Source organism: Heloderma suspectum, chromosome 1 (genome assembly GCF_057233095.1).
Source record: "Heloderma suspectum isolate Gila_16-S chromosome 1, 16-S_ref, whole genome shotgun sequence".
NCBI classification, from domain to species: domain Eukaryota; kingdom Metazoa; phylum Chordata; class Lepidosauria; order Squamata; family Helodermatidae; genus Heloderma; species Heloderma suspectum.
The window spans coordinates 14,005,689-14,029,766 of record NC_139458.1 but is presented as its reverse complement, the minus strand read 5'-3'; the positions used below and the strand labels follow the sequence as shown (position 1 = coordinate 14,029,766).

General features: G+C 43.1%; 1 protein-coding gene across 2 annotated transcripts in view; it reads right to left on the bottom strand.

The window, feature by feature from the left end:
• The window catches only part of HIF1A (hypoxia inducible factor 1 subunit alpha), a 67,832-nt gene that overhangs the window by 25,216 nt on the left and 18,538 nt on the right, over window positions 1–24,078 (bottom strand). For both annotated transcript variants that reach the window (XM_084836607.1, XM_084836617.1), the window contains exon 2: window positions 333–523. In XM_084836607.1, coding sequence (XP_084692733.1) covers window positions 333–523 — 191 coding nt within the window. The remainder of the gene's footprint in view (window positions 1–332; window positions 524–24,078) is intronic.

Sequence of the window (24,078 nt, the reverse complement as noted above, 5' to 3'; positions counted from 1 at the left end):
AGCATTTTGTAGAGACAATGTTCACTGGCACATACCTTTCCTTGGGAGCGACAGCAATACTGGTGGTAACCAGAGATGAGGGGGAGCAGCAGGCTAGCTTAACATTTGAGCTCCACCAGCATGAGATAAAGCTCTTGGCTTTCCCCTCTCCAATCTTTAAAAGAAATGACCTCCCTGAGTCGGGGGAGCGGGGCGATAAGCTGCTAGGCACTGATGCAGTTTCAGATCATTCCAGCACAGAGAGCAACATGTTTATTTGCTGACCATTGCAAAGCTTACTTTTCACCCATATTCAGGCTCCTTTACACTCATCTGCCCCTGAAAACTCTCACCTGCATCAAGCAGCTTTCTCATGCGCAGGTAACTGATCGTTAGCCTCATAATGGAGGCTTTGTCGAGATGGGCGCTCACATGATGGGGAAGAGGCAACTGGTGAGAAAGTTCGTAAAACACCTCCGACTCTTTACTCCTCCTGCATCTGGCTGCATCTCTAGACTTCTCCTTTCTTCGTTCTGAACTAATCCTGTAAAAATAAAATTAAGCATCAATATTAAGACCCATCTATATACGAATACATTAGTGTAAAGCATGTTACTAGGTATCTACCAGATCGATTTTGCACATTTTTTAAAACTGAAGCTTGAGCAGTGCAGAAGTGCAGAAAACTCTGAAACTTCGAAAAAGTTCAAAGCTAGAGCTTTGGGAAGCATGGGAAGGGAGAGGGAGTGACCATTCTCGCTAGGCTTGCTAAATAAAGCTACTACAAATAAACCAGCAAAGGTCAAGCTTAAAGAAATGCTAAATGATCTTTTTTAAAAGAATGCGCCAAACAGCACCTGAACTGACATCATGTGTTTTCGAACTCAAACTTACAGAAGTGCTAAATGATCTTTCTAAATATAACTTTTTTTGTCGTCACCTTTGCCGCTTTATTTGTGGTAGATTTATTTTACAATTTTATTTTAAGTTTAATAAGTCAGCTTATTAAAAAAAATACATCAGTGCATCCAGTCGCAAGAGAAATGGCCAAACATACATATTTCCATCCAATCATTCTCAGACTATTAGCACCCGTGGCAACAAGGGCCTTACCACTAGTGTAGATAAGAATGTAAGAGGAGCCACTGGATCAAATCAAAGGCCTCTCTAGTCCAGCATTCTGCTTGCAGAATGGCCAACCAGATGCCTATGTGAAGGCCACAACAGGAAATGAATGCAGTAGTACCCTCCTGCTTGTGTTTCTGATAGGAGTAAAGTTTCCATCGTTAGTATACCAATAATGTTAATCAAAGACACTGTTCTCTGATTAACATAATGACCAATTTCATGTAACACTAACCCATGATTTAGCATTACAAAGGTGAGCCGCAATGAAACTTCTGCTTTCAATTAACCACAGTTTAGTGTGTCATTCGAACCCTAAACTGTCATTACTCTTAGCTATGGTTCTTTGAAACAAGCCAGCTTCATAAACTTCATCAATAAATCATAGTTAACATTATCCACAGTTTCTCCTCTGAGTTCAGATGCCACAACAAGCTGTGGTTAATCTTAAATGGAAATCTTCTGAACTCATCCTTGTGGCTGTGCCAGAAGAGAAGGGAGGAATGTGGAAGCCCCAAGTTCACGGTGGCTCATCCTGGCAAATGCCGGCCACTCTCTTAATGGACTTAATAAGAGCAATCATACACAATTAATTGCTCTTGATATTACATGTGTTGCTGTTTCTATATCACAGCTGGTTGTACATACATGTTTAGTTATGGAAGTAATCTCCCAAGGAAAGCTTGAGAAGCCACACTGCTAGTAGCAAACAGCAAATTCAAAATTGTCTAGTCACAAGCTATCACAAACTTGTGCTTAGGATAATCCTTCCTTTATGTTTGTTTGCTTCATACCTGCATTATTATTTGGTTTGTACCATATGAAGCATTAATGGGAAATAAAAGGTTTGTTTGCAACTGGCTGAGTCAGAGGACAGCGCTTTGTTCTCGAGCAGTTATTGAAAATGACAGCACTTTGCACCACACAGGCAGATTACTTGTTTGCAGTGGGTATGTGTGTTTTGTGAAGGGCAGAGAATGTACTGATTTACCCATGTCCCCCAGCAGCCAGACAAACAAAGTAGTCAACATTCTGTTGTATGTCCAGCTTGAGACAAGCCAATTTTGTTTTGGCAATGGGGAGGAAGGGGGCAAACTAAACTCTGGTCCAATGAGCTGGCAGCTAAGATCAACATGCCTGCTGGGCAAAACTACCATATTTGCTATGTGTACACTCTTGGCAACAGAAAGCAACACTGGTGTCATAATGAGAGCATTTTTTTAATTATGAACCCCAAAAAAATAAAAATAGGAAAAATATACCTATGTAAACAAATATCTTGGCTTATAACACAATGGCTTGATTCATACTTAACAGTAAAGCCAAAGTTCAGCCATTTGTGGCCAATCCTTGAGATCATGCAATGTCTTTTCTCCCTTCCACCCTGCCCCCTGCTCCAATTCCTTCCCTGACTTTCTGGTTTGATCAAATCATACCTTGCCATGACAGCTGAACAGGGCAAATTATGACCTGTGCAAAGCCAGCCTACAAACCAGAATTGCAAATCATTCTGGTTTGCTGGCAAGCTATGGTTTGATCCATACAGGAAGTCAGGGAAGAAATTGGGAGTGCACATAGGGAGGTGGGAGTGGGGGAGAGAATGTTACCACTTATTACTTCTTATCCCAAACCTGACCTGGAAAGATGCTTCTGATCTTGAACTAGTCACTGTTAACGATCCCACAGACTTTAATTGGACTAATCCAGAGCAAGGGCTTGCATACCACAGCCAGGGGGAGCTCCCTATTAGCATAACAGTATTTTCAAACCTTCTGAGATTAGATACTCATAAACAGATTTGCACTCATAAACAGATTTGCCGGTATAAACTATCTGTAGGAAATGGGTAGAGTATTCTCTCTCCTGAGTCATTCAAGACACACTTGAACTGCTGCAGTGGGAGGAGTATGCTCTCCCTCTTGCAACAACTGGTACCACCCTTAAAGAGGTCCCCAACTTGGGTCAGAAGATTTAATGCATTTGGCTTCAATCTGTGAGCCAAAAAATAACCATGTTGCACCAAAGGAGAAGAAAGAAAATGGACAAAGGCAATGAAAATAACACATAATTAAATTAAAAGTGAGTCCAGGTTGGGGGTAGGAACTGAAGGGTGTGTTGAGGGTCTTGTCAGGTTCAAGGCCATTGCCAGGTCATAAGACAAAATGTGTCACTAAGCTCTACTGTAACAGCTAGACATTTTATACACCCTTTATTAGACATTTGCCTACTTGTTTTATTTGTGCTGTGTTTTATGTGATTGTAAATTACCCTGAAATCAACTGATAGAGAGTGGCATATTAATATTTTAATTTAAAAAATTAACCATTTGTGGCACCAATCAGCAGCTACCAAATAAATAAAAATAAAATGTGCTATTCAACTGAAATGTTTGTCAAATTTATCCTTAGGATAACATGAACTATTAGTTAGCAACTCTGCAAACAATTAGACATTTCCTCCTTTGTTAAGAATGGAACATATACATATTACCCACTAGAGCAGTGGTCTCCAAAGTGGGGTGCAGCACACACCACAGGGGGTGTGCAAGACGATCCATTGGGGTGTGTAAGCCGCCCAATAATTGAGCAGCCTCCCACTGCTCTGACGAGCTGCCACTGTATGCAATGATGGTGGCGGCAGTGAGGGCAGGATGGGATGAGAGCTGAGAGGGAAGTTCCATGGCATTTCTCTCTCAGCTCCAGTCCTATCCTGCCTCTGCCGTGGCCACCAAGAACAACTGTGCCAGTGTCTCCCAGGCACGGCAGAGGAAGGTGCAGTTACTTGCTCAGCCATGGCACCAGAGCAGCTGCCATCCTGCCAAAGGAGAGTGGGAAGGGTTAACAGCCCAGGAGGAGGTTAACACTTTCCACTCTCCTTTGGCAGAATGAAGCCATGAAGAAAGTCTGTGCTACAACAGCTATGTCAAGCTATGACAGCCATTAAAACGAGGTATCAAAATAAACTGAACTTAGAACCAGACCTTCGAATCACTGTATCGCAAAGTGCTAAACCAAGATTTTCCCAAAAAATGAAGCGTATTCAATTACATTGCTCTCACTAAAAACATTATTTTTAGTGAGAGCAAAAAGATTTCTTGTACCAATAAATCAAATAAAATAAAAACTTATTTTTAAAAAATTGTTTATTTCATCTGTCTGTTTCCCGCCTCCCAGCTGAGCAAAGCAGAGCAAGCTGCTCCAGCTGGTCCAGGGAATACAGAAGCAAGCAAGCTCCCAGAGAGCGAGCGAACAGAGCAAGCAAACAGGGGGAGCAAACAGGAGTTGGCCAGGGGAGTTGCAGTGGTAGAAGAGACAAAGGAGACAAAGGTGACAAGAGGCTAAGAGGAAAGTGGGCTGCAGGAAGCCCAGGGGGCTGCCCTTTATCCTTCTGAGTGGCTGTGAGCTCACCAGGTGCTTCTGAGAGCTCCAACTGAATTGGGGAGGGGGTGGCCTGAGTACTCCCAGCAGCTGAGTGGGTGGGAAGCTTCAGTCTGTTTCCTGCCTCCCACCTGAGCAGAGCAGAGCAAGCTGCTCCAGCTGGTCCAGGGACTACAGAAGCAAGCAAGCTCCCAGAGAGCAAGCGACCAGAGCGAGCGAACAGGGGGAGCAAAGAGGAGTTGACCAGGGGAGTTCAGCAGGGGAGGTCAAGGGGGAGGCCCCTAACATTTTTTAAATTTTTTTTAAAAAATTATTTTATTTTATTTTTTAACTAACTTTTTTTCATTTATTTGTCTTGTAACACACACTTCCACACCAGTGGGACTCTGCTTTTAACCTCTACTGAGTAGAGGAGCAGGCACAGGCTAGTCTAGAACAATCACAAAGCTAGACACAAAAAGGGAAAAGAGGCAATGGAAGGACAGGACTCTCCCGTGGTGGTGACCTGCAAGGTGTGTGGTGGTGACCTGTAAGGTGTTGTTTTCTTGCCTGAGAACAACATGGCCTACACCTGCAACAAGTGCAAGTTGATCATGCTGCTGGAAGAAGTAAGTGGACTGGAGCGGCGACTGTCGACCCTCCGGGGAATAAGAGAACACGAAGAGTTCTTGGACAGAATGGGGGAACTACAGCAGCAAAGGGAAGACCAGAAGCTTGAAGAGCAACAGCAAGATGAGGCAGTGGGAAATGCTGAGGTGAAGAAAAATGGAGGAGAGGATATTCCTTGGAAAAGGGTGACAGTTAGGAAAAGAAGAACTAGACGCCACTCTGCACCAGTGGAAGCAGTGGAGCTGTGGAACCAATTCCAGCTACTTGCGGATGAGACTGGAGGATAGCCTGCAGAGGAAGAATCACAGGGGAACCTACATGAGAGTGAGCAAAAGGCTGAAGGTCAGTCAAACAGAGGCGATGAAACCCGGGCCTACAACAAGAAGAAGAGTGGTAGTAGTGGGAGACTCCTTGCTGTGTGGGATCGAGATCCAAGTATGTCACGAAGACCCGTGGACTCGCCAAGTATGTTGTCTCCCGGGAGGACGAATTAGAGACGTGACTGAAAGGTTGCCTGCGCTCATAAAGCCCACTGACAGGTATCCCTTTCTTCTCATCCATGTGGGAACAAATGATACCGCCAAGCGGAGCTACGAAGAAATCACATCAGACTTTGAAGCTTTGGGAAGGAAACTCAAGGACTTTGGGGCCCAGATAGTTTTCTCATCCATCCTTCCAGTAGTTAGAAGAGAGATAGAAAGGGAAAGAAAAATAGTCCGGGTGAATGACTGGCTACGAAGGTGGTGCCGACGAGAGAGATTTGGATTCTGGGACCACGGGCTATACTTCCTGGAAGATGGGCTGTTGGCAAGGGACGGGTTGCACCTCACAAAGGATGGGAAGAATGTGTTTGGCCACAGCATGAAGAACTTCATCAGGACGGCTTTAAACTGAATCCTACAGGGAAGGGAGATGTAATGTTGGGGGGTAACAATGGACGTAGGTGCATGCACTGCAATGGAGAGAACAGCCCTGATAGCACCCAATAATAGTCTTCAGGCACATGTAGGAAGAAAGCCAGACTATGAAGCACATGGTCTTCGATGTCTATATACTAATGCCCAGAGTATGGGAAACAAACAGAACGAACTTGAACTCTTAATACAGGAGGGAAATTATGACTTGATAGGTAAAACTGAGACTTGGTGGGATGACTCTCATGACTGGAATACAGCAATTGAAGGATATAACTTGTTCAAAAAGAACAGGAGGAACAGAAGGGGAGGTGGGGTTGCACTGTATGTGAAAAATACATATCTCTGCACAGAAATACAGGAGGAGGAGCTTGGTAGCCCCATCGAGAGCATCTGGATCAAAATAAATGGAGCAAAGAATAAAAGGAACCTGGTGGTCGGAGTCTACTACCGGCCACCCAATCAAGGAGAAGACGAGGATGAAACGTTTGAAAAGCAAATAGCTAATGTTTTAAGGAAGCATGATGTAGTAGTAATGGGGGACTTCAATTTCCCCAACATTTGTTGGGAGACAAATTCTGCAAAACATGGCCCCTCCAGGAAATTCCTGACTTGTGTGGCGGATAACTTCCTCCTACAGAAAGTAGAGGAAGGAACTAGAGGATCGGCTATCCTTGACTTGATCCTAACCAACAGAGATGACTTAGTGGATAAAGTAGCAGTTACAGGAACTCTGGGGGAAAGCGACCATGTTGTACTTGAGTTCTTGGTTCTAAGGGAAGAAAAAGCCAAGTGTAGTCAAACGCGTACCCTGGATTTTAGGAAAGCTGATTTTCATAAACTCAGAACAATGATCAGTAAGGTCCCATGGCAAGCAACTCTAACGCAAAAAGGAGTCCAAGATGGGTGGGAGCTTTTAAAAAAGGAAATTCTCAAGGCACAATTACAAACAACTCCAACAAGAGGAAAAGGTGGAAGACAACAGAAGAAGCCAATGTGGCTTCACAAAAAGCTTAGGGACGACCTGAAAACAAAAAAGGACACATATAGGAAGTGGAAAGAAGGCCAAGTAACAAAGGAAGAGTACAGGCAGGTAGCACAGAATTGCAGGGATGGCATCAGGAAGGCTAAAGCTGAGAACGAGCTGAGATTAGTGAGGGATGCTAAAAACAACAAAAAGGCTTTCTTCAGCTACGTGCATAGTAAAAGGCAGAGGAAAGAAATGGTTGTTCAGCTATTAAATAAGGATGGCAAAACGATAACAGATGACAAAGAAAAGGCAGAGGTACTCAATTCCTACTTTGGCTCAGTCTTCTCCCAAAAGAGCGTCTATGCCCCCCTGGTAAAGGCAAAGTACAGGATGAAGGGGCAGGATTGCAGCTTGAGATCAATAGGCATATGGTCAAGGAACACCTAATGACTTTGAATGAGTTCAAATCTCCAGGGCCATATGAATTGCATCCTAGAGTAATAAAGGAACTGGCAGAAGAACTCTCAGAACTGCTGTCTATTCTCTTTGAGAAATCATGGAGGACGGGGGAAGTGCCAGATCACTGGAGGAGGGCTAATGTGGTCCCTATCTTCAAAAAGGGTAAAAAGGAGGGACCTGGGAATTACAGACCAGTCAGTCTGACATCAATCCCTGGGAAAATTCTCGAGCAGATGATAAAGCAATCCCTCTGGAAGCATCTTGAAAACAATGCCGTGATTACTCAAAGCCAACATGGATTTGTCAAAAACAAGTCCTGCCAGACAAATCTGATCTCATTTTTTGATCAAGTCACCTCCCTTGTGGACCGTGGGAATGCTGTAGACATCATATACCTCGACTTCAGCAAATCTTTCGACAAAGTGCCCCATGATACCCTGATGAGCAAACTAGCTCAAAGTGGGCTAGATGAAACAATGATCCGGTGGATCCACAGTTGGCTACAGAATCAGACTCAAAGAGTGCTTATCAATGGGACCTTCTCAAACTGGGGAGAGGTAACGAGTGGGGTACCGCAGGGCTCAGTCCTGGGCCCAGTGGTCTTCAACATTTGTATTAATGACTTGGAGGAGGAGGTGCAGGAAACGCTGATCAAATCTGCAGATGACACAAAATTGGGAGGGATAGCTAATACTTTGGAAGACAGAAACAAAATTCAAAGTGATCTGGATAGACTGGAGCGCTGGGCAGAAAACAACAGAATGACGTTTAATAGGGATAAATGACAAGTTCTGCACCTAGGAAACAGAAACCAAATGCACAGTAAGAAGATGGGGGATACGTGGCTCAACCACACTACAAGCGAGAAGGATCTTGTGTCAATCACAAGCTGAATATGAGCCAACAATGTGATGTGGCATGGCTGCAAAAAAGGCAAATGCTTTTTTGGGCTGCATTAATAGAAGCATAGCTTCCAAATCCCGGGAACTACTAGTTCCCCTCTACTCAGCACTGGTTAGGCCTCATCTGGAGTACTGTGTCCAGCTCTGGGCATCACACTTGAAGAAGGATGCAGACAAACTGGAGAGGGTTCAGAGGAGGGCAACAAAGATGATCAGGGGACTGGAAACAAAGCCCTATGAAGAGAGACTGAAAGAACTGGGCATGTTTAGCCTTGAGAAGAGAAGACTGAGGGGAGATATGATAGCGCACTTCAAGTACTTGAAAGGTTGTCACAGAGAGGAAGGCCAGGATCTCTTCTCGATCATCCCAGAATGCAGGACACAGAATAATGGGCTGAAGTTACAGGTAGCCAGATTCCGGCTGAACATCAGGAGAAATTTCCTGACTGTTAGAGCAATACGACAATGGAACCAATGGCTGAGGGAGGTGGTGGGCTCTCCCACACTGGAGGCATTCAAGATGAGGCTGGACAGCCATCTGTTGTGGATGCTCTGACTTGGATTCCTGCACTAAGCAGGGGGGTGGACTCAATGGCCTTGTAGGCCCCTTCCAACCCTACTATTCTATGATTCTGTGAGGGGTGTGCAATCAAAAAGCTTGGAGACCACTGCACTAGAGAACCGACCTGGTTCCACACGGGTTGGAATAGTCCTTATTTTGATACAGCAATGCCTTCAACCAAACTTACAGAGCTGTCAGGGCTGGACACACTAGGGCTGTTCCCCTGTGGGTTATTTAACCCACAATTTGTGGTGCCATGTACTGGGTGCGTTCTGCAGCCTTTTTGAACATTCAACTCCCAATTGGGTCGATCAGGGGTTGCAACGTGACATCTGAACCCTGACACTATAGGGTTATCATGGGTTAAATCCATAATTAACCTAACTACTAATTGTAGGTTAAATGTGGGTTGTTAAACCCATGATTAACATATTGACCAATTAGAACCAAATAACCCTGAGATGCACATCCCTAGCATCCCCTTAGTAAGCATGCCAAATTTCAGTATATACACTTTGCGGTCCTAGAGCTATGACACTGACAGACACACACACATTGTCTTTTATTATTTTTATAGAATAAAATAAGTGTTCTGACTCACTTTTAAAAAAGCTACTTTCAAGAACTGGTTTATGTCTTCCACAACACAAGTTAATAATTTCAAAATAAGAATACGGAAGAATTATGTACAATATGCCCACTAAAGTTCACATTTTCCTAAAAATGCTATTAAAAATCAATATATGAGAATGACCTGAGACTTGGGAGGGCTCATGACAATTCCAGTGTAGCCCCCAATAACAATGATTTGTAATCCATGTAACGTCATAACATATATCCAAATGCAAGCACTTCACTGTGAAAATGACCACCCCTTTATTAAACACATTATAAACATCAGTGCTATGGGACAGTGAAAGGCTGGGGTGGGGGAGCAATTAGCTATCCTCAGGAAACACAGCCCTACTACGTTGGGCTCATTTGTAAAGATCAGAATTGCAGAGCAACTTCCACCAAGTCTTCTGCAGAAGTCTGACAAAACAGACCTCAGAAACTATTTCTGTTGTGCCAAGACCACTTCCTCTTTTCACTTGCCTGCTTCTATTTGTTGTGATGAAACAATTGCTCTATCTTAAGCTGCATTTACAAGAAAAGGAGACAGCAGTGTTGAGGTATTATCTGCAAGCACTCTGTTTTTCCCTTCGGAAGGGAATCCAGTTCAGTGAAAGCATTGGGGGGGGAGGGGGGAGAAGAGGGACATTAAACAAGAGAGATGTTTCTCTGATGTGGTATGTCCTTGAAAGCCAACATTAAGCGCTCTCTAATTTATTGGAAGCAAGTGCCGTAGAAAAGTCTAGTAGTAATCACACTCACTGAAGAAATGAAGTCTTCCTAGGATGATAATCTCCATTTTCATTTTGCTGGATCCTTTCCCACTGCTGAAAATACCAACTACCTCAGTAGTGGAATTCAGCATTTACCTAGTCCCTCTGGTGAGTAACAACCAGAGTAACAACCAGATCCACCTCCAGAGGACTATGTGCAACCAGCTGCAGGGATGGAGCTGAAGGTATAGCCACCATAGCACTGCCCTGCATGCCATGACAGCCACATCACATATTTCCCCTTCTATCTTGGAAAGTGTTAGTGATTCTTAAGCTAGAAGGGAGAAAAGAGCACAAACATATAGTCTTCATAACACCGCACACTACTTTAGCAGTTTTAATCTGCATTTCTATGCTGAAACACCCCCACTACCACCACCACAGTGGTTGACAAGAATATAACAAAATACCCAGGGTTCTATCCAATTAGTCCCTCCCACTGTTGAAATGGCTTCTGTCATGAGAATGGGTAAGGAGCAATTCCCCCTTCCCCTGCAGCCCAATGTGCGCCCTCCAAATCTGCTCTGGAGGGTAGGAGATATCAGATTTCACCCAGTTACAGGATTCAAGCACAAAAAAGTACCAAAGTTTTAAATCTATTTAAAGTACTAATGTCTAAAACCAAACAGAAGTGCCAAGATCACACAATCCTTGTTAAAATAATTTTAATTGAATGCCTTCTGAAAAAAGAAGTTTTTGTTGTCCCCCTGAAAGCCTGCAAGGAGCAGGTGATTGGATCTCTCTTGTGAGGGAATTCCACAGGGATTGGCCACTGCAAAAGACACCCTGTTGTCATTAGCCAAGCCCCTGAAGGCCATAGCACTCGAAAGAGAGCTGCATCAGATGAACACAGCAGTGTTATCACAGCTTCAGAGCCTGAGCATATTCCTGCTGTAGGTCCCAGGCAGGTCACTGGGATAGCCCCACCACAGTGGTGGGCAGAGAGGAGGTAACCCAGTGACACTAGCAGCACTGAGGTACAAAGTCTGAAAGGAGAAGCAGTATAGGAAAGAGGGATACAGGGCAGGCACCATCCTCGCATTAATTTGCAAGGCTACGTTAATTTTTTCCAGTTACAGTTTTTACCCAATACAGTTTTCATTTCACAGCTGCTTATGTCTTCCTTGTAAGGTAATTTTTTTAGACACTATTCTCAGATTACTTACTCATGGAGAAATTGAGCAGTTATGCCCTTTGAATACGAATGCCTCATGCATCACTTAACAAGATCCCTCGGAAGTCCCATTCAGATATCTCTCTTTTGGGAGGGAGAACATCCTTTGAATCCCTACGCAGCCCTCTCCTGTTGTATGGGCAAACCTTGCAATGTTTTTTTTTCTTTTTTAAAGAAAGGGAATGTGTAAAAACAGCTCTTTTTGAAAAGTTCTATATCTAATCACATCCCCATCTGCATCCCCTTCTTAATAATTTGTCTTCTAAAATTTACCAATCTTGTGGTAATTACGAGCAACATTGGGTTTCCTTTTTAAAAACCACACTAGGTGTGGGGAAAAAAAGAGTGAAACCTTATCTCAGCAGAACCTCTTTTGGAACTTAGTTTTTCAGAAAACGCACCAGTTGGCCAAATAATGATTTTCAAAAGTAATGTTTCTTTTTTGCTGGGGGGGGGGGTATTTCCCCTCAATTATAGATGAAGAGGCAAATACACTTGTTAACTTTTAACTGTTGTGCATAAGAACATAAGAATAGCCCTGCTGGATCAGACCAAGGGCCCATTTAGTCCAGCTTTCTGTTCACACAGTGGCCAATCAGCTGTTGACCAGGAACCCACAAGCAGGACACAAGGCAACAGCATCCTCCCATCCATGTTCCATAGCAAGTGGTGTACACAGGCTCACTGCCTCTGGTACTGGAGGTAGTACATAGCCATCAAGACTAGTAGCCACTGATAGCCTTTTCCTCCAGGAATTTGTCCAACCCCCTTTTAAAGCCACCCAAATTGGTGGTCATCACTATATCCTGCGATAGTGAATTCCATAGTTTAACTATGCTCTGTGTGAAGCAATCCTTCCTTTTAAGTGTCCTGAATCTCCCACCAATCAACTTTGTGGGATGACCCTATTATGCGAGAGGGAGAAAAAAGTCTCTCTACCCACATTCTCCACACCATGCATAATTATTTAGATGTCTATCATGTCTCCCCTTACCCTCCTTTTTCTAAGCTAAACAATCCCAGCTGAAAAGCATTGCTCTTAATACAGATCCCTCTGGGACCCCACTATTTACTTCCCTCCACTGGGAGAATTTACCATTTATTCCAACTCTCTGCTTTCTGTTCTTTAACCAGTTCCTCATCCATAACAGGACCTGTCCTCTTATTCCATGAGTGTGAAGTTTGCTCAGGGGTCTTTGGTGAGGGACTTTGTCAACAGCCTTTTGAAACTCCAAGTATACAATGTCTACCAGATCACCCCTGTCTACATGTTTATTGACACACTCAAAGAACTCTAAAAGGTTAGTGAGACAGGACTTACCTTTGCAGAAGCCGTTGATTCTTTTTCAGCAGGGTTTGTCCTTCTACATGCTTACTAATTTTATCTTTAATAATGCCTTCAACCAATTTACGTGGAACAGATGTTAAGCTAACCGGCCTGAAATTTCCTGGATCCCTTTTTGAAAATTGGTGATACACTGGCCATCTTCCAGTCCTCTGGTATAGAGGCTGATCTTAGGGACATATTGCATATTTTGGTTAGAAGATCAGCAATTTCATATTTGAGTTCTTTGAGAACTCTAGGATGGATACCATCTGGGCCCGGTGATTTATTTGCTTCCAATTTATCAATAAGGTTGAGAACTTCATCTTTTGTCACCAGTATTTGCCTCAGTTCCTCAGACTCCCTTCCTGAAAACATCAGTTAAGACACAGGTATCTGTCCTATATCTCCCGCAGTGAAGGCAGATGAAAAGAATTCATTCAGCTTCTCTGCAATCTCCTTGTCCTCCTTCAGTACTCCTTTAACTCTATTGTCATCCAATGCTCCAATTGCCTCCCTAGCTGGTTTTCTGCTTCTGATATATTTAAAGACTTCTTTATTGTTAGCCTTGATGTTGTTAGCGATATACTCTTCAAAATGCTTTTTTGCATCTCTGTCTGCTTGCATCACCTTTGTGCAAGCTTGTGCTGCCTTTTGTTTTCCTCACTTGGTCAAGACTTCCATTTTCTGAAGGAAGCTCTCTTTTCTCTAATAGCTCCCTTAACACTGCTCATTAACCATGCCAATGACTTTTTGGACTTAGTGCTACCTTTCCTAACTTGTGGTATACATTTTAGTTGGGTTTGTATTATTGTGGTTTTGCATAATCTCCAAGCATTTTGAAGGGATTTATTCCTCTCGACTCCTCCTTTTAACTTCCTTTTCACCAGTTCTCTCATTTTAAAGAAGTTTCCTCTTTTGAAGTCAAATGTGACTGTGCTGAACTTCCTGGGCAATTTTCCACTTAAATATATATTAAATCTGATAGCACTGTGATCACTGTTTCTAATTGGTTCAACAACATATACATCTCATACTAGGTCCTTGGTGACACCACTTAGGATTAAATCCAAGGTCGCCTCCCCTCTGATCAATTCCATAACCAACTGTTCTAGAGCACAATCATTTAGGGAATTGAGAAATTTAACCTCTTTGTCGAGGCTGGAACGTACATTTATCCAATCAATATGGGGGTAACTGAAGTCATCCATTATTGCAACACTTCCTTGTTTGGAGGCCTCCCTGATTTCATTTTCCATCTCAAGGTCACTCTGAGCATTCTGGTCAGGGGGACGATAGCATGTTCCTAGAACTAAATTAATTTTGAAGTATGGTATTATCAGCCACAGTGTTTCTGTGGAAGAGCCTGCCCCTTTTAGGTGTTCTAGTCCACTCGACACTACGCCGTCTTTGACATACAGGGCAACACCTCCCCCAGTATGCCCTTCCCTGTCCTTCCTATACAATTTATATCCAGGGATGATTGCATCCCACTGGTTCTCTCTGCTCCACCAGGTTTCTGTTATGCCTGCTATATCCAGATTTTCCTTTAAAATCAAGCACTCCAACTCTCTCATTTTAGCTTGGAAACATCTAGCATTTGCATAAAAACACCTATACATGGTGTCCCTCCACAGATGCCTCTGGCATGTGCATCTTTTGCTTTGGGACGTTGGACCCTTTGACTGGTTATTATGTTCTACCATGTAATCCTGGCCTATTTCCTCCCCTTCTACATTTGGGCAATCAAAAACATTTTCATCCCTTTGGGATGATTTAACCTGAACCGGATGCTTCCCAGCTCCTGCCGGCTTTCCCCCAGGGTTTAGTTTAAAAGTTGCTCTGCCACCCTTTTTATGTTTAGCGCCAGCAGTCTGGTTCCATTTTGGTTCAAGTGGAGTCCGTCCATCTTGTACAGGCCTGGCTTGTCCCAAAACATTTCCCATACCTAACAAATCTGAACCCCTCCTCCCTGCACCACTGTCTCATCCATGCATTGAGACTCCTTAGCTTCGCCTGTCTAGCTGGCCCTGCACATGGAACAGATAGCATTTCAGAGAAAGCCACCTTGGTGGTCCTGGATTTCGACCTCCTACCTAGTAACCATTGCACATCTAGTGTTGAGCCATAATGGAGGTGGGGAGGGCTTTACAAAGACTTTCCCCTCATATGAAAAGCTCCACACACGCACAATTTCTGCAACATCTGGGGGAAGGAAAACACTGAACAAGGGTGAAAGTGTTCACATCCTTTAAGGTGGTAACTCTAAAGGAGTCAATGTACAGTGTGAGCCCTCCCACCCCAGCAATGCCAAGAGAGGCAAAGGGGCCGCAATTTTACAATAAAAGGAGTCTTTTTTTCCATAGAAAGTGCTGGCCTTTGAGAGAAAACTTCACACACACACACACACACATACAACTTCACACACAAAAGAACAAAACAAAACAAATCCCACCAAAGTTCAGCACGGCCCTAAAGACATCCTAGAAAGACAACTTTGGTCACAATGCAGAGCATCAGTTTAGGTACAGGTTGGCTCACCTCTCTGGACCACAGTCTAAAATTTCAGCCGCAGTTATGATCATTTTCTTTTCTCCATACTAAAGCTAGATACCATAGTAGGTAAGAGACTGCACAGCAAATCAGGAAGTCCCCAATTCAAATCTTGTAAAGAATTCACTAGACGACCTTAAGCAATCCCCATCCTGCCCCACTGCAAGCCTCACTAGTTCTTCATTCAATGCACAATTAATTTGTTGAAGTCATTGAAATAAAGGGTGTCAGTGACCACTATCTTAGGTGATTTTAAAAGGGGATTAGCGAAAATCATGGGGGACAGATCTCCCAATTCCTATGAACCATAATGGTTCTATGGAACCTCCAGGATCAGAGGCACACTGCAGAACAGACAGTGTGGCACAAACCGTCGGCTGGTTCACATAATCAACAGCCAAAGGGTTATTTGATGATTGTTTAACCCTCCAACAAGCCATGCACCTGCGTTTGGACAACATGACAAGCCGTGCCCAGGCAGTGATTATTCAAACTGTGGCAGGCAAGTGCCATGGCTTAACCAAGCCACTGTTGCTTGCTGAAGCCACGGTGATCATGGCAACCAAGTCAATAATAACTCTAAAACAAGCTATGTGTTATTTGAGGATTGTATAACCCTCAAACAACCGCTGCCGCCTGGCTTCGTATAACATGGTAAGCAGGGCACCTGTGGGCACCCAACACGTTGCAATAGCCCCCACAGGTAAATTAACCAAAGGTGAGCTGTTGTGTCATGCAAACCAGGTCAGTGGACTAGTTCACACATAATGTTAGCCCATTGTTTATTTCACCTATGGTTTGTTACCGTACTCAGGGTTTGACTGGCAGACAATCTAACAAACCATGTTTTTTTCCCTCAATTCCTGGGTTATTTGTTTCCCTCTTCCTTTGCCCACTCCTTTCCTGTATCTCAAATACCTTTGCAATGCTGTACTACTGGCATGTAGAGCAGCTGGATTTTTTTTTTACTGCTCTTCCCCACCACCACAGTAGCCTGGTGAAACCACCCATGAACAACCCATGGTTCTGAGTTCACACTTTACAACCAGCCATGGTTTAAATAACCCAGAGCTCACAACCCAGTAACAAACTATGGGTTCCCTTTCTGGATTGTTCGTGGTTAATGGTTTGTTAGTGCACCTGTGTTCACACATCACGACCACCCAGAATTCAACCACCCATACCATGGGTTAGCATTATAAATGCTGTTGTTTTCATGGCCTCATCTGTAGGAATCTGGCTGGCTACTGTGGTAAACTTAATGGACTAGTTGGGCCTTTGATCTGATCTAGCATGGCTTATGTTAAGTTTTCATCTGCAGTGTGGGGCTAATTATACAGACCTTACATTAAAGGGTTAAAAGTATTACCAAGTACTTTCGAACACTCAAAATGTACTATTAAAAATGGCTTAAGATATCATGCATTGCTATAAACAAAGGACAAATCCATCAAGAACCACTGCTGTTGGGCTGGCTATACAACCCATCTATTTCAAGAAGGAAATGAAGGAAGACCCACTGAAATGAGCTAGGGTTGAATAGCAGCACCAAGTGGATTGTGTCCAAATTAATTCAGATGTAATTAACTGCCACTCCTATCAGACTATAACAAAAACATAGACAAAGTGCTTTGCTTCAGCAAAATGAAATATTTAATTTCAAAGACTACTATTAAGCCTATTCAGAAAGTTATTATTGCACAAAGTTTAAGAGGCGGCGAGACAGCGTCAGGATGTAGATTTTCTGGCAAGAAGGCAACCTGTGTAACAATTACTTATTGAGGAGGTCAGAACTGCCTAACAAGGGAAGGCCCCATAAACTTTCATAAATCAAGCAAAACTTCCTACACTTGCATTATATATAGGTTGTCCCAATTATTTGTAGACAAGCAGGGAGGAGTTTGAGGATATACATGTACACACTTTATAGCAGAGATAAATGTAGCCATTTTATAATTAATCACTGGAGATACTTCTCATCATGGCTGGAATAATTAGGAAGCCCACATAGATAGCACAGGAAATTTTAATTGGTGTTTCATAATAAAGTTAACACTGTACCCCGAGCTCCCCCACTCCCTTGGAAGTTGCTTTGCACACTATATGCCAATGTAGGCTCTACAAGTGATTGGCTGAATTGCTCTAATGTCACAAAGGATAGGGTAAGTCCTGCTCCCATTGGCTCAACTACCCTTAAGGATCCAGGAGAGTGGGAGGGCAAACACAGGAGGAATAAAAAAGCAGAGCTATGGAAAGAAAGGAGACAAGGGCTTGAGAAGGAAGTAAGCCAAAAGACAGGGAGGTGGAGAAGTAGGAAAGGAAGGTTTGAAGGGGTAACTGTTCAAAGTATGGTCAGGAGGGAAGACGTAGAGGGGAAGGAAGAGAATGGGCTGAGAGAGTAGTACCTGCCAAGAGCTGCAGAGGGAAGGAAACTGGTTTTAAACCATCAAATATTTGGCTGAAGGCATCCAACTTCTTTTGAATGCTAAGCTTTCCCCCACAACTCACTGTTGGGTTTAGTGGAAATGGCTAACACACATGCTGTTGACAAAAAAATGGGGGTACTGCCAAGCTGCACGTATATCTTTTTGCAATTTCTGTTTCTAAGTGTTTGCATATGTCAGTCTGCCTATCTTTCTTAGAGACAACTTGTACTACCCTGTCCACATCATGTTTTTAGACATAATAAACTGATAGGCAGAAGTTACAGAAACAATGCAGATGGCATCCCCCCAAGTTACAAAAAGAACTAGGTCAACTGGACTTGTACAACTTCCTACAGCCTTGGAGCTCTCTCAGGGTAACTCATGACTTCAGGCTTATTTACCAGAGGAACTGGAGTGTGTTTATTCACAGTACAAAAATGGAAGAGGTATTGGAGTTTGGCCAAATTATGATGTGGACAGGGTACAATGTGGCTTTATTCTGCCTTGAGGGTCCTTTGGGACTGAAAGCACAGGATATATAGAATAAAATATTAGCTTGTTGCCAGCGTTCTCCCTATAGTTAGAGCTATGAGTACTACATTCTATGTCAAGGCAACCTAGATTATGTGAATTCTACAGCCTCTATACATTATGCAAAAACAAAAGAAACTTGTAGGCTCTCTCATTTTGTATAATTGAGTCTGCTTCTTCTCACAAGGAGCCATGCTGGTTTCTGAAGCCTTACCCTCTGGCCCCAAAATCACATTCAACCACCTTTTTGGATTCCAGAAAGGCTATCTTCATGGCTCCCTCTTTAACAACAACAACCACAAAAAGACAAAAACAGAATTTCTCAGGAAGCAGAGCTCTGTGGCCAGTGACACATTCTATGCTTTTTCTGTACACTTACAGAATTGTGGAACGTGCTGTTAATAGCTGAGGTGAGTTATGATGTGGACAGGAAGGTGCTCAGGTGTTGTCAGTGTTTAACTTCCACCTATGCTTTTCTAGTCTTGTTTTTCTATTCTATCTCAGTTCTAGGTTGCTCTGTTGTCAGTCTGACATACCTATGCTTTGCTTGGCTCTTGTTGGTACAACAATATAAACCTTACACTTCACACAGCTTTTGTCAACTGACTTTCACCCAATACAGTTTAACCTGATATATCAATCACATTTTAGGCTTAAGGGAAGAATTATGGTTAACTGCAACCACCTTATATTAAATAGATTTCAGTTGCTTGTCTGTCTCCAATAATGCCTAAATACAAAGGAAGTGGCACTGGCAGGGATTTTTCTTCCTCTTGCATTGTTTTCATAACTCTCCCAGAATAGTCCAATTCCATAGGAAATCAACCCTGAGTGCTCATTGGAAAGACAGATACTGAAGCTGAAGCTCAAATATTTTGGCCACCTAATGCGAAGAGAAAACTCCCTGGAAAAGACCCTGATGCTGAGAAAGACTGAAGGCAAAAGGAGAAGGGGACGGCAGAGGATGAGATGGCTAGATAGCATCACCGATGCAATGAATATGGACTTGAGCACGCTCCGGGAGAGAGCGCAGGACAGGAAGGCCTGGCGTGCTATGGTCCATGGGGTCACAAAGAGTCGGACACGACTGAACGACTGAACAACAACAAATAGGTGGTTTTATCGATTTGGGAGTTAATACCATCACTGGAACAGCAACAGTGGTAATTAAGCCATCTCTGTATAAATGCTTTCCAACAGCACTCATGCCCTGCAAGCGCCTTTGGATCAAGCAACAGCCTTTGCTACAGTTCTGGTATCCCTACCACAAAATGCTGTGATGATCACAGGGGGTTGGACTCGATGGTCTTATAGGCCCCTTCCAACCCTACTGTTCTATGATTCATGTAAATATTATTGAAAGGTATTAACTCCAGCAATATTATAAATGACCTTCTCAATAGTTATATGCTGCCTCAGAAGTGTTTCCTTTCACTGCACACTCATTTACCCAAAAGGTTACCTTCGCCTCTAATCCAGCTGCAGGAAAAAAGTATACAAAAGAAAAACTCATGACCCTTTCCACAATTTGCAGAGCTTCACAATTTGCAAACATTGTCATCGTTTTGCTCCAGGTTAAAACTGCCCTCTTCCCTCAGGCATTTGGCAGCATATAATGAGTCTTTTTGATCTCCTGGATTGTCTCTGGCTACTTGTTTTAAATCGTTTTAGATACTTGTTGTTGTGCACGCTATCTGACTATGTCCTTACATGAATGGTTTTTATACTTTATATATTTTAATGGTTTTTATACTTTATATATTTTAATGGTTTTTAATTTTTGTAACTGACAAACATTTTGAACCCCTTGGGGCAGCTAACAATTCAATATAAAAACAATAATAAAATATCAAGTATCAAAATGTTAATACACAGATTTAATGTTGGCAATGATCTTACCGTTGTCCTATGAAGAATCTCTTCCCAACCCCATTCTAGAACTACAATGGACGATAAGAAAAAAATCATCCCTGTCCTAAGTCTTAATATGCAATCTTCACTATCACATGTTTGTGAGCTCCACTTCTGAAGCTCTGCAATAAAAAATTCCCAATGTGCAATACCACTGTAACAGAGGCTGTTATGCACATAAAACTAGTCAATAAAACAGACTGCACTTAACTAACCCCTGAAGTTGCCATCTGGCCATTTGTGAGAAAGAAAGGCAAGGAGGAGGGGCTGGTCCCAGTCCTGACATTGGGCTGGAGCAGAGGCCATGGAAGCTGGATAAACTAGGCAGGATCAAAATGAGGGCAAGGCAGAGTGTTTGGGGAAAGAGTGGAGGGGTCTTAAGAGATGAATATGAAAGGGGCTCAGAGATATAGTACTGGTAGAATAGACTCTCTGGGCTATTCTGTCCCAGTGACAGCCTTGGAGTGTGCACCTGAAGTAATTCAATACAACTTAACAGTGCAATCCTATGCATGCCTAGTCAGACGTATGTCCCATTGAGTTCAGTGGGGCTTACTCCTAGGTAAATAACTATAGGACTGCAGCCTTACAGCTGTTTGTAGCATACACACCTGCTACCATCAAATGAATAACCGGGGGGGGGGGGTGTTGTTCTTTCACACCGGCTCTTAGGAAGATGGAGGGCAGTTGGACAGAAACAAGTGGTTTATACCACTTGCAAGAGAGAGAGATTTTTCATGGACAGCAGACATTCAGACAACAGCAGATACATTTAGGGCGCAATCCTGGTGGGATAGTTGGCTAACTTCCGAACTCAGAGGCAGCTGACTATCCAATGCAGGGTGGGTGGAGCACAGAGGAGATCCTCTCCTCTGCATTCTGGCCGCCCTGCATTTGCAGCTAGAAAGCCGATTCTGGCTGTCTAGCTGGGGACGTTGGAGCAGGAGGTGGGGAGGCCTGATGGTGCAAAGGAAGCGTCGCAACAATGCTTCCACAGTCTCCTCCTCTCCCCCCAAGAACACCCCCTTTTCACCTGCTCTGAACCATGCTGACTACAAGGCATCAGGGGAGGGGGAGGGGAGCGCGGTTTCTGGGAACTGAAAAATTCCATCGCTGTCTAGACACTGTCTAGCGGCCATAGGAGTCCCCCCCGCCTGACAGCCACAGCATTGGTTTGGGTCTCTTTTGCGTGCACTTCACATTTAGAGCCAATAATGAACATCGCTTGATTTTTTAAAATGCTCTTGCATTAACATGACTGCACTCCTCAAGAGTGAATACATCTTTTAAAAAATCAGATCAAAATCAAGGAACAGTCTTGGCAAGAGTCATGTGTACTTATGCGTTCATATCAAGTTTAATATTTACACAAGCATGCCCCACTACTTCTGCAAAAAAAACCATTTTGGATAATGTGATAGAGAGAAATCAGAAGTTGTCAATAAATAAACACAAACTCCTTAGGAAAGGCAGCAGCGGGAGGCAATCGACTATTTCCCACCTCTACTTTGTGTTTGTAAAAGGGTAACCATAGATTCCACCCGACACCCACAACCAGCAAAAAAAAGAAAAAAGAAAAGATCAAAGCTGGAGTTAAAAGAACATGACAACTCATCTCCCAGAATATCCTTGTAGAATTAAAAAGTCCAGCACACACATAGCATTTTTTAAAATGTGTATGTGTCAAGGACTCTAGAAGTTTGTCTCCAAGATCAACAGCTAAATTATGCAAGTAAATATAGATAGCCAAGGCCTGCCACTAAGTAGAGTCAGCAGGAATAAAGAGTGCAAAGTTAGCAGGTAATTTGCAAAGCAATTACAAACTCAAGCTCATAAATATTCCCGGTGTACTGAGGAGGTCTCTCACTTCAGGATCATTAAGACTGTATTCTGGATCAGAGTATATTCTGAACCTTAAAGCCATCTCAAACTATCCCAGATTCTCAAATGTGGCAGGGCCACAAAACCAGCTATTAAGCCATTGCAGGTGTTAAAAAAAACAGTAACACATGGCAGTTCCAATGTATATCCTGGAAGCAGAGGGATACAAGGAAAAGAAAGGGAATGGGACAGCATTTGAGCTCATAAGAAACCCAAGGGATTCCGAATGTCTGCAAAAAAACAGCACGATTGTCCCACACACATCCCAAGACTGATCAGTACAAGAGATAGAGCACATGTTCAACAGTATTGTATTGAGAACGAAGGATGGCGCAGGCGCATGATTCTGTCTGGGAATCCGGAGGAACCCACCCTGCCCACACCCCTAAGCCCTGCTCACTGAGCCCCTGCCCCCACTCGCCCCCTGCCCACACTCGGTGAGTGGCCCGCACTCAGCCCAGCAGCCTTGTCAAGCTCCACAGTCACCATTTTTTGAAAAAGAAAACAGCAATCACAAAAATGCTCATATTTGCATATGTGCAAGAATGTGCATCTTCGCAAATGTGCATCTTCATGCATACGCAAATATGTGCATTCACAAAATGCACATTTCCGCGCATATGCAAAGATATACATTTTTGCAATCACTATTCTATTTTTCAAAAAATAGCGACCACAGAGCTTGACGAGGCCACCGGGTGAATGCAGGCTGCTCACCAAGCGTGGGAGGGGCTCGAGCACAGTCTGGGGACCAACAAGCAGGGGCAGGGGCTCGGCAGGCACCTGAAGAACCCAGACAGGGGTGGGTTTGCACATCTCTACTGAGAACTAGTACAGCACAATAGCTAAGAGAGCTTTGGCTATTGGGCGGTATAGAAATGAAATATAAATAAATAAATAAATAAGATACTGGGTTGTGAACGATGAAGTCCCTAGTCCAAACCCAGCCTCTCCTATAAACCCACTAGCTGCCCTTAGGCAAGCTATACTCTTGGCTTGTTATCTTGATATCCCAGTTATCTTGGCTTGATATCCCAGTTATCTCAACTATGGGAACAGGGATACTAAGCAGAAACGTTTTAAGGGCAATAATATATATATAATAATATATATAATTATATTTATAATAATATAATATATATATGATAGCAATAATATATGCAAAGAGTTCTAAAAACTCATGCCATTGTGCTGATATTCTGATCTAAACAAGATCCTTATTAGGAAGAAGAGAATTTTGAGTCTCTCTAAGCTATGACCTTAATAATGTAAGATGAGCCCTGCTGGATCAGACCAAAGGCCAGCATTCTGTTCCCACAGTGGCCAATCAGCTGCCTATGGAAAGCCCACAAGCAGGAGATGAGCACAATAGCACCCTCCCACCCATGTTCCCCAGCAACTGGTATTCAGAAGCATGGTACCTCCAGTGTCAGAGATAATATAACACCATCATGAATAGTAGCCATTGATAGCCTTCTCCTCCATGAATTTGTCTAATCCCCGTTTAAAGCTGTCCAAGTTGCCAGCCATCACTACATCTTGTGGTAACAACTTCCACACTTTAACTGTACGCTATGTGAAGTAATATTTCCTTTTGTCCATCTTGAACCTTCCACCATTCAGCTTCATTGGCTCACCCCAGATTCTAATATTATGAGAGGGGGGAAAGAACATGTCCCTATCTACTTTCTCTACATCAAGTTTAATACACCTCTATCATGTCCATCATTTCTTGCCTATTTTCTAAGCTAAAAAAAGCCCCCAAAGGTGTAACCTTTCCTCACAGAGGAGTTGCCCAAGCCCCTTAATCATTTTGCCCTTTTCTGCACCGTTTCCAGTTCTACAGTATCTTTTTTGAGGTGTAGTGATGAGAATCGTACACAGTATTCCAAGTGTGGTTGCATCATAGGTTTGTGTAAACTAGGCATTACAATATATTTATTTTATTTATTAAATTTATTAATCGCCCATCTGACTGGTCACCCAGCCACTCTGG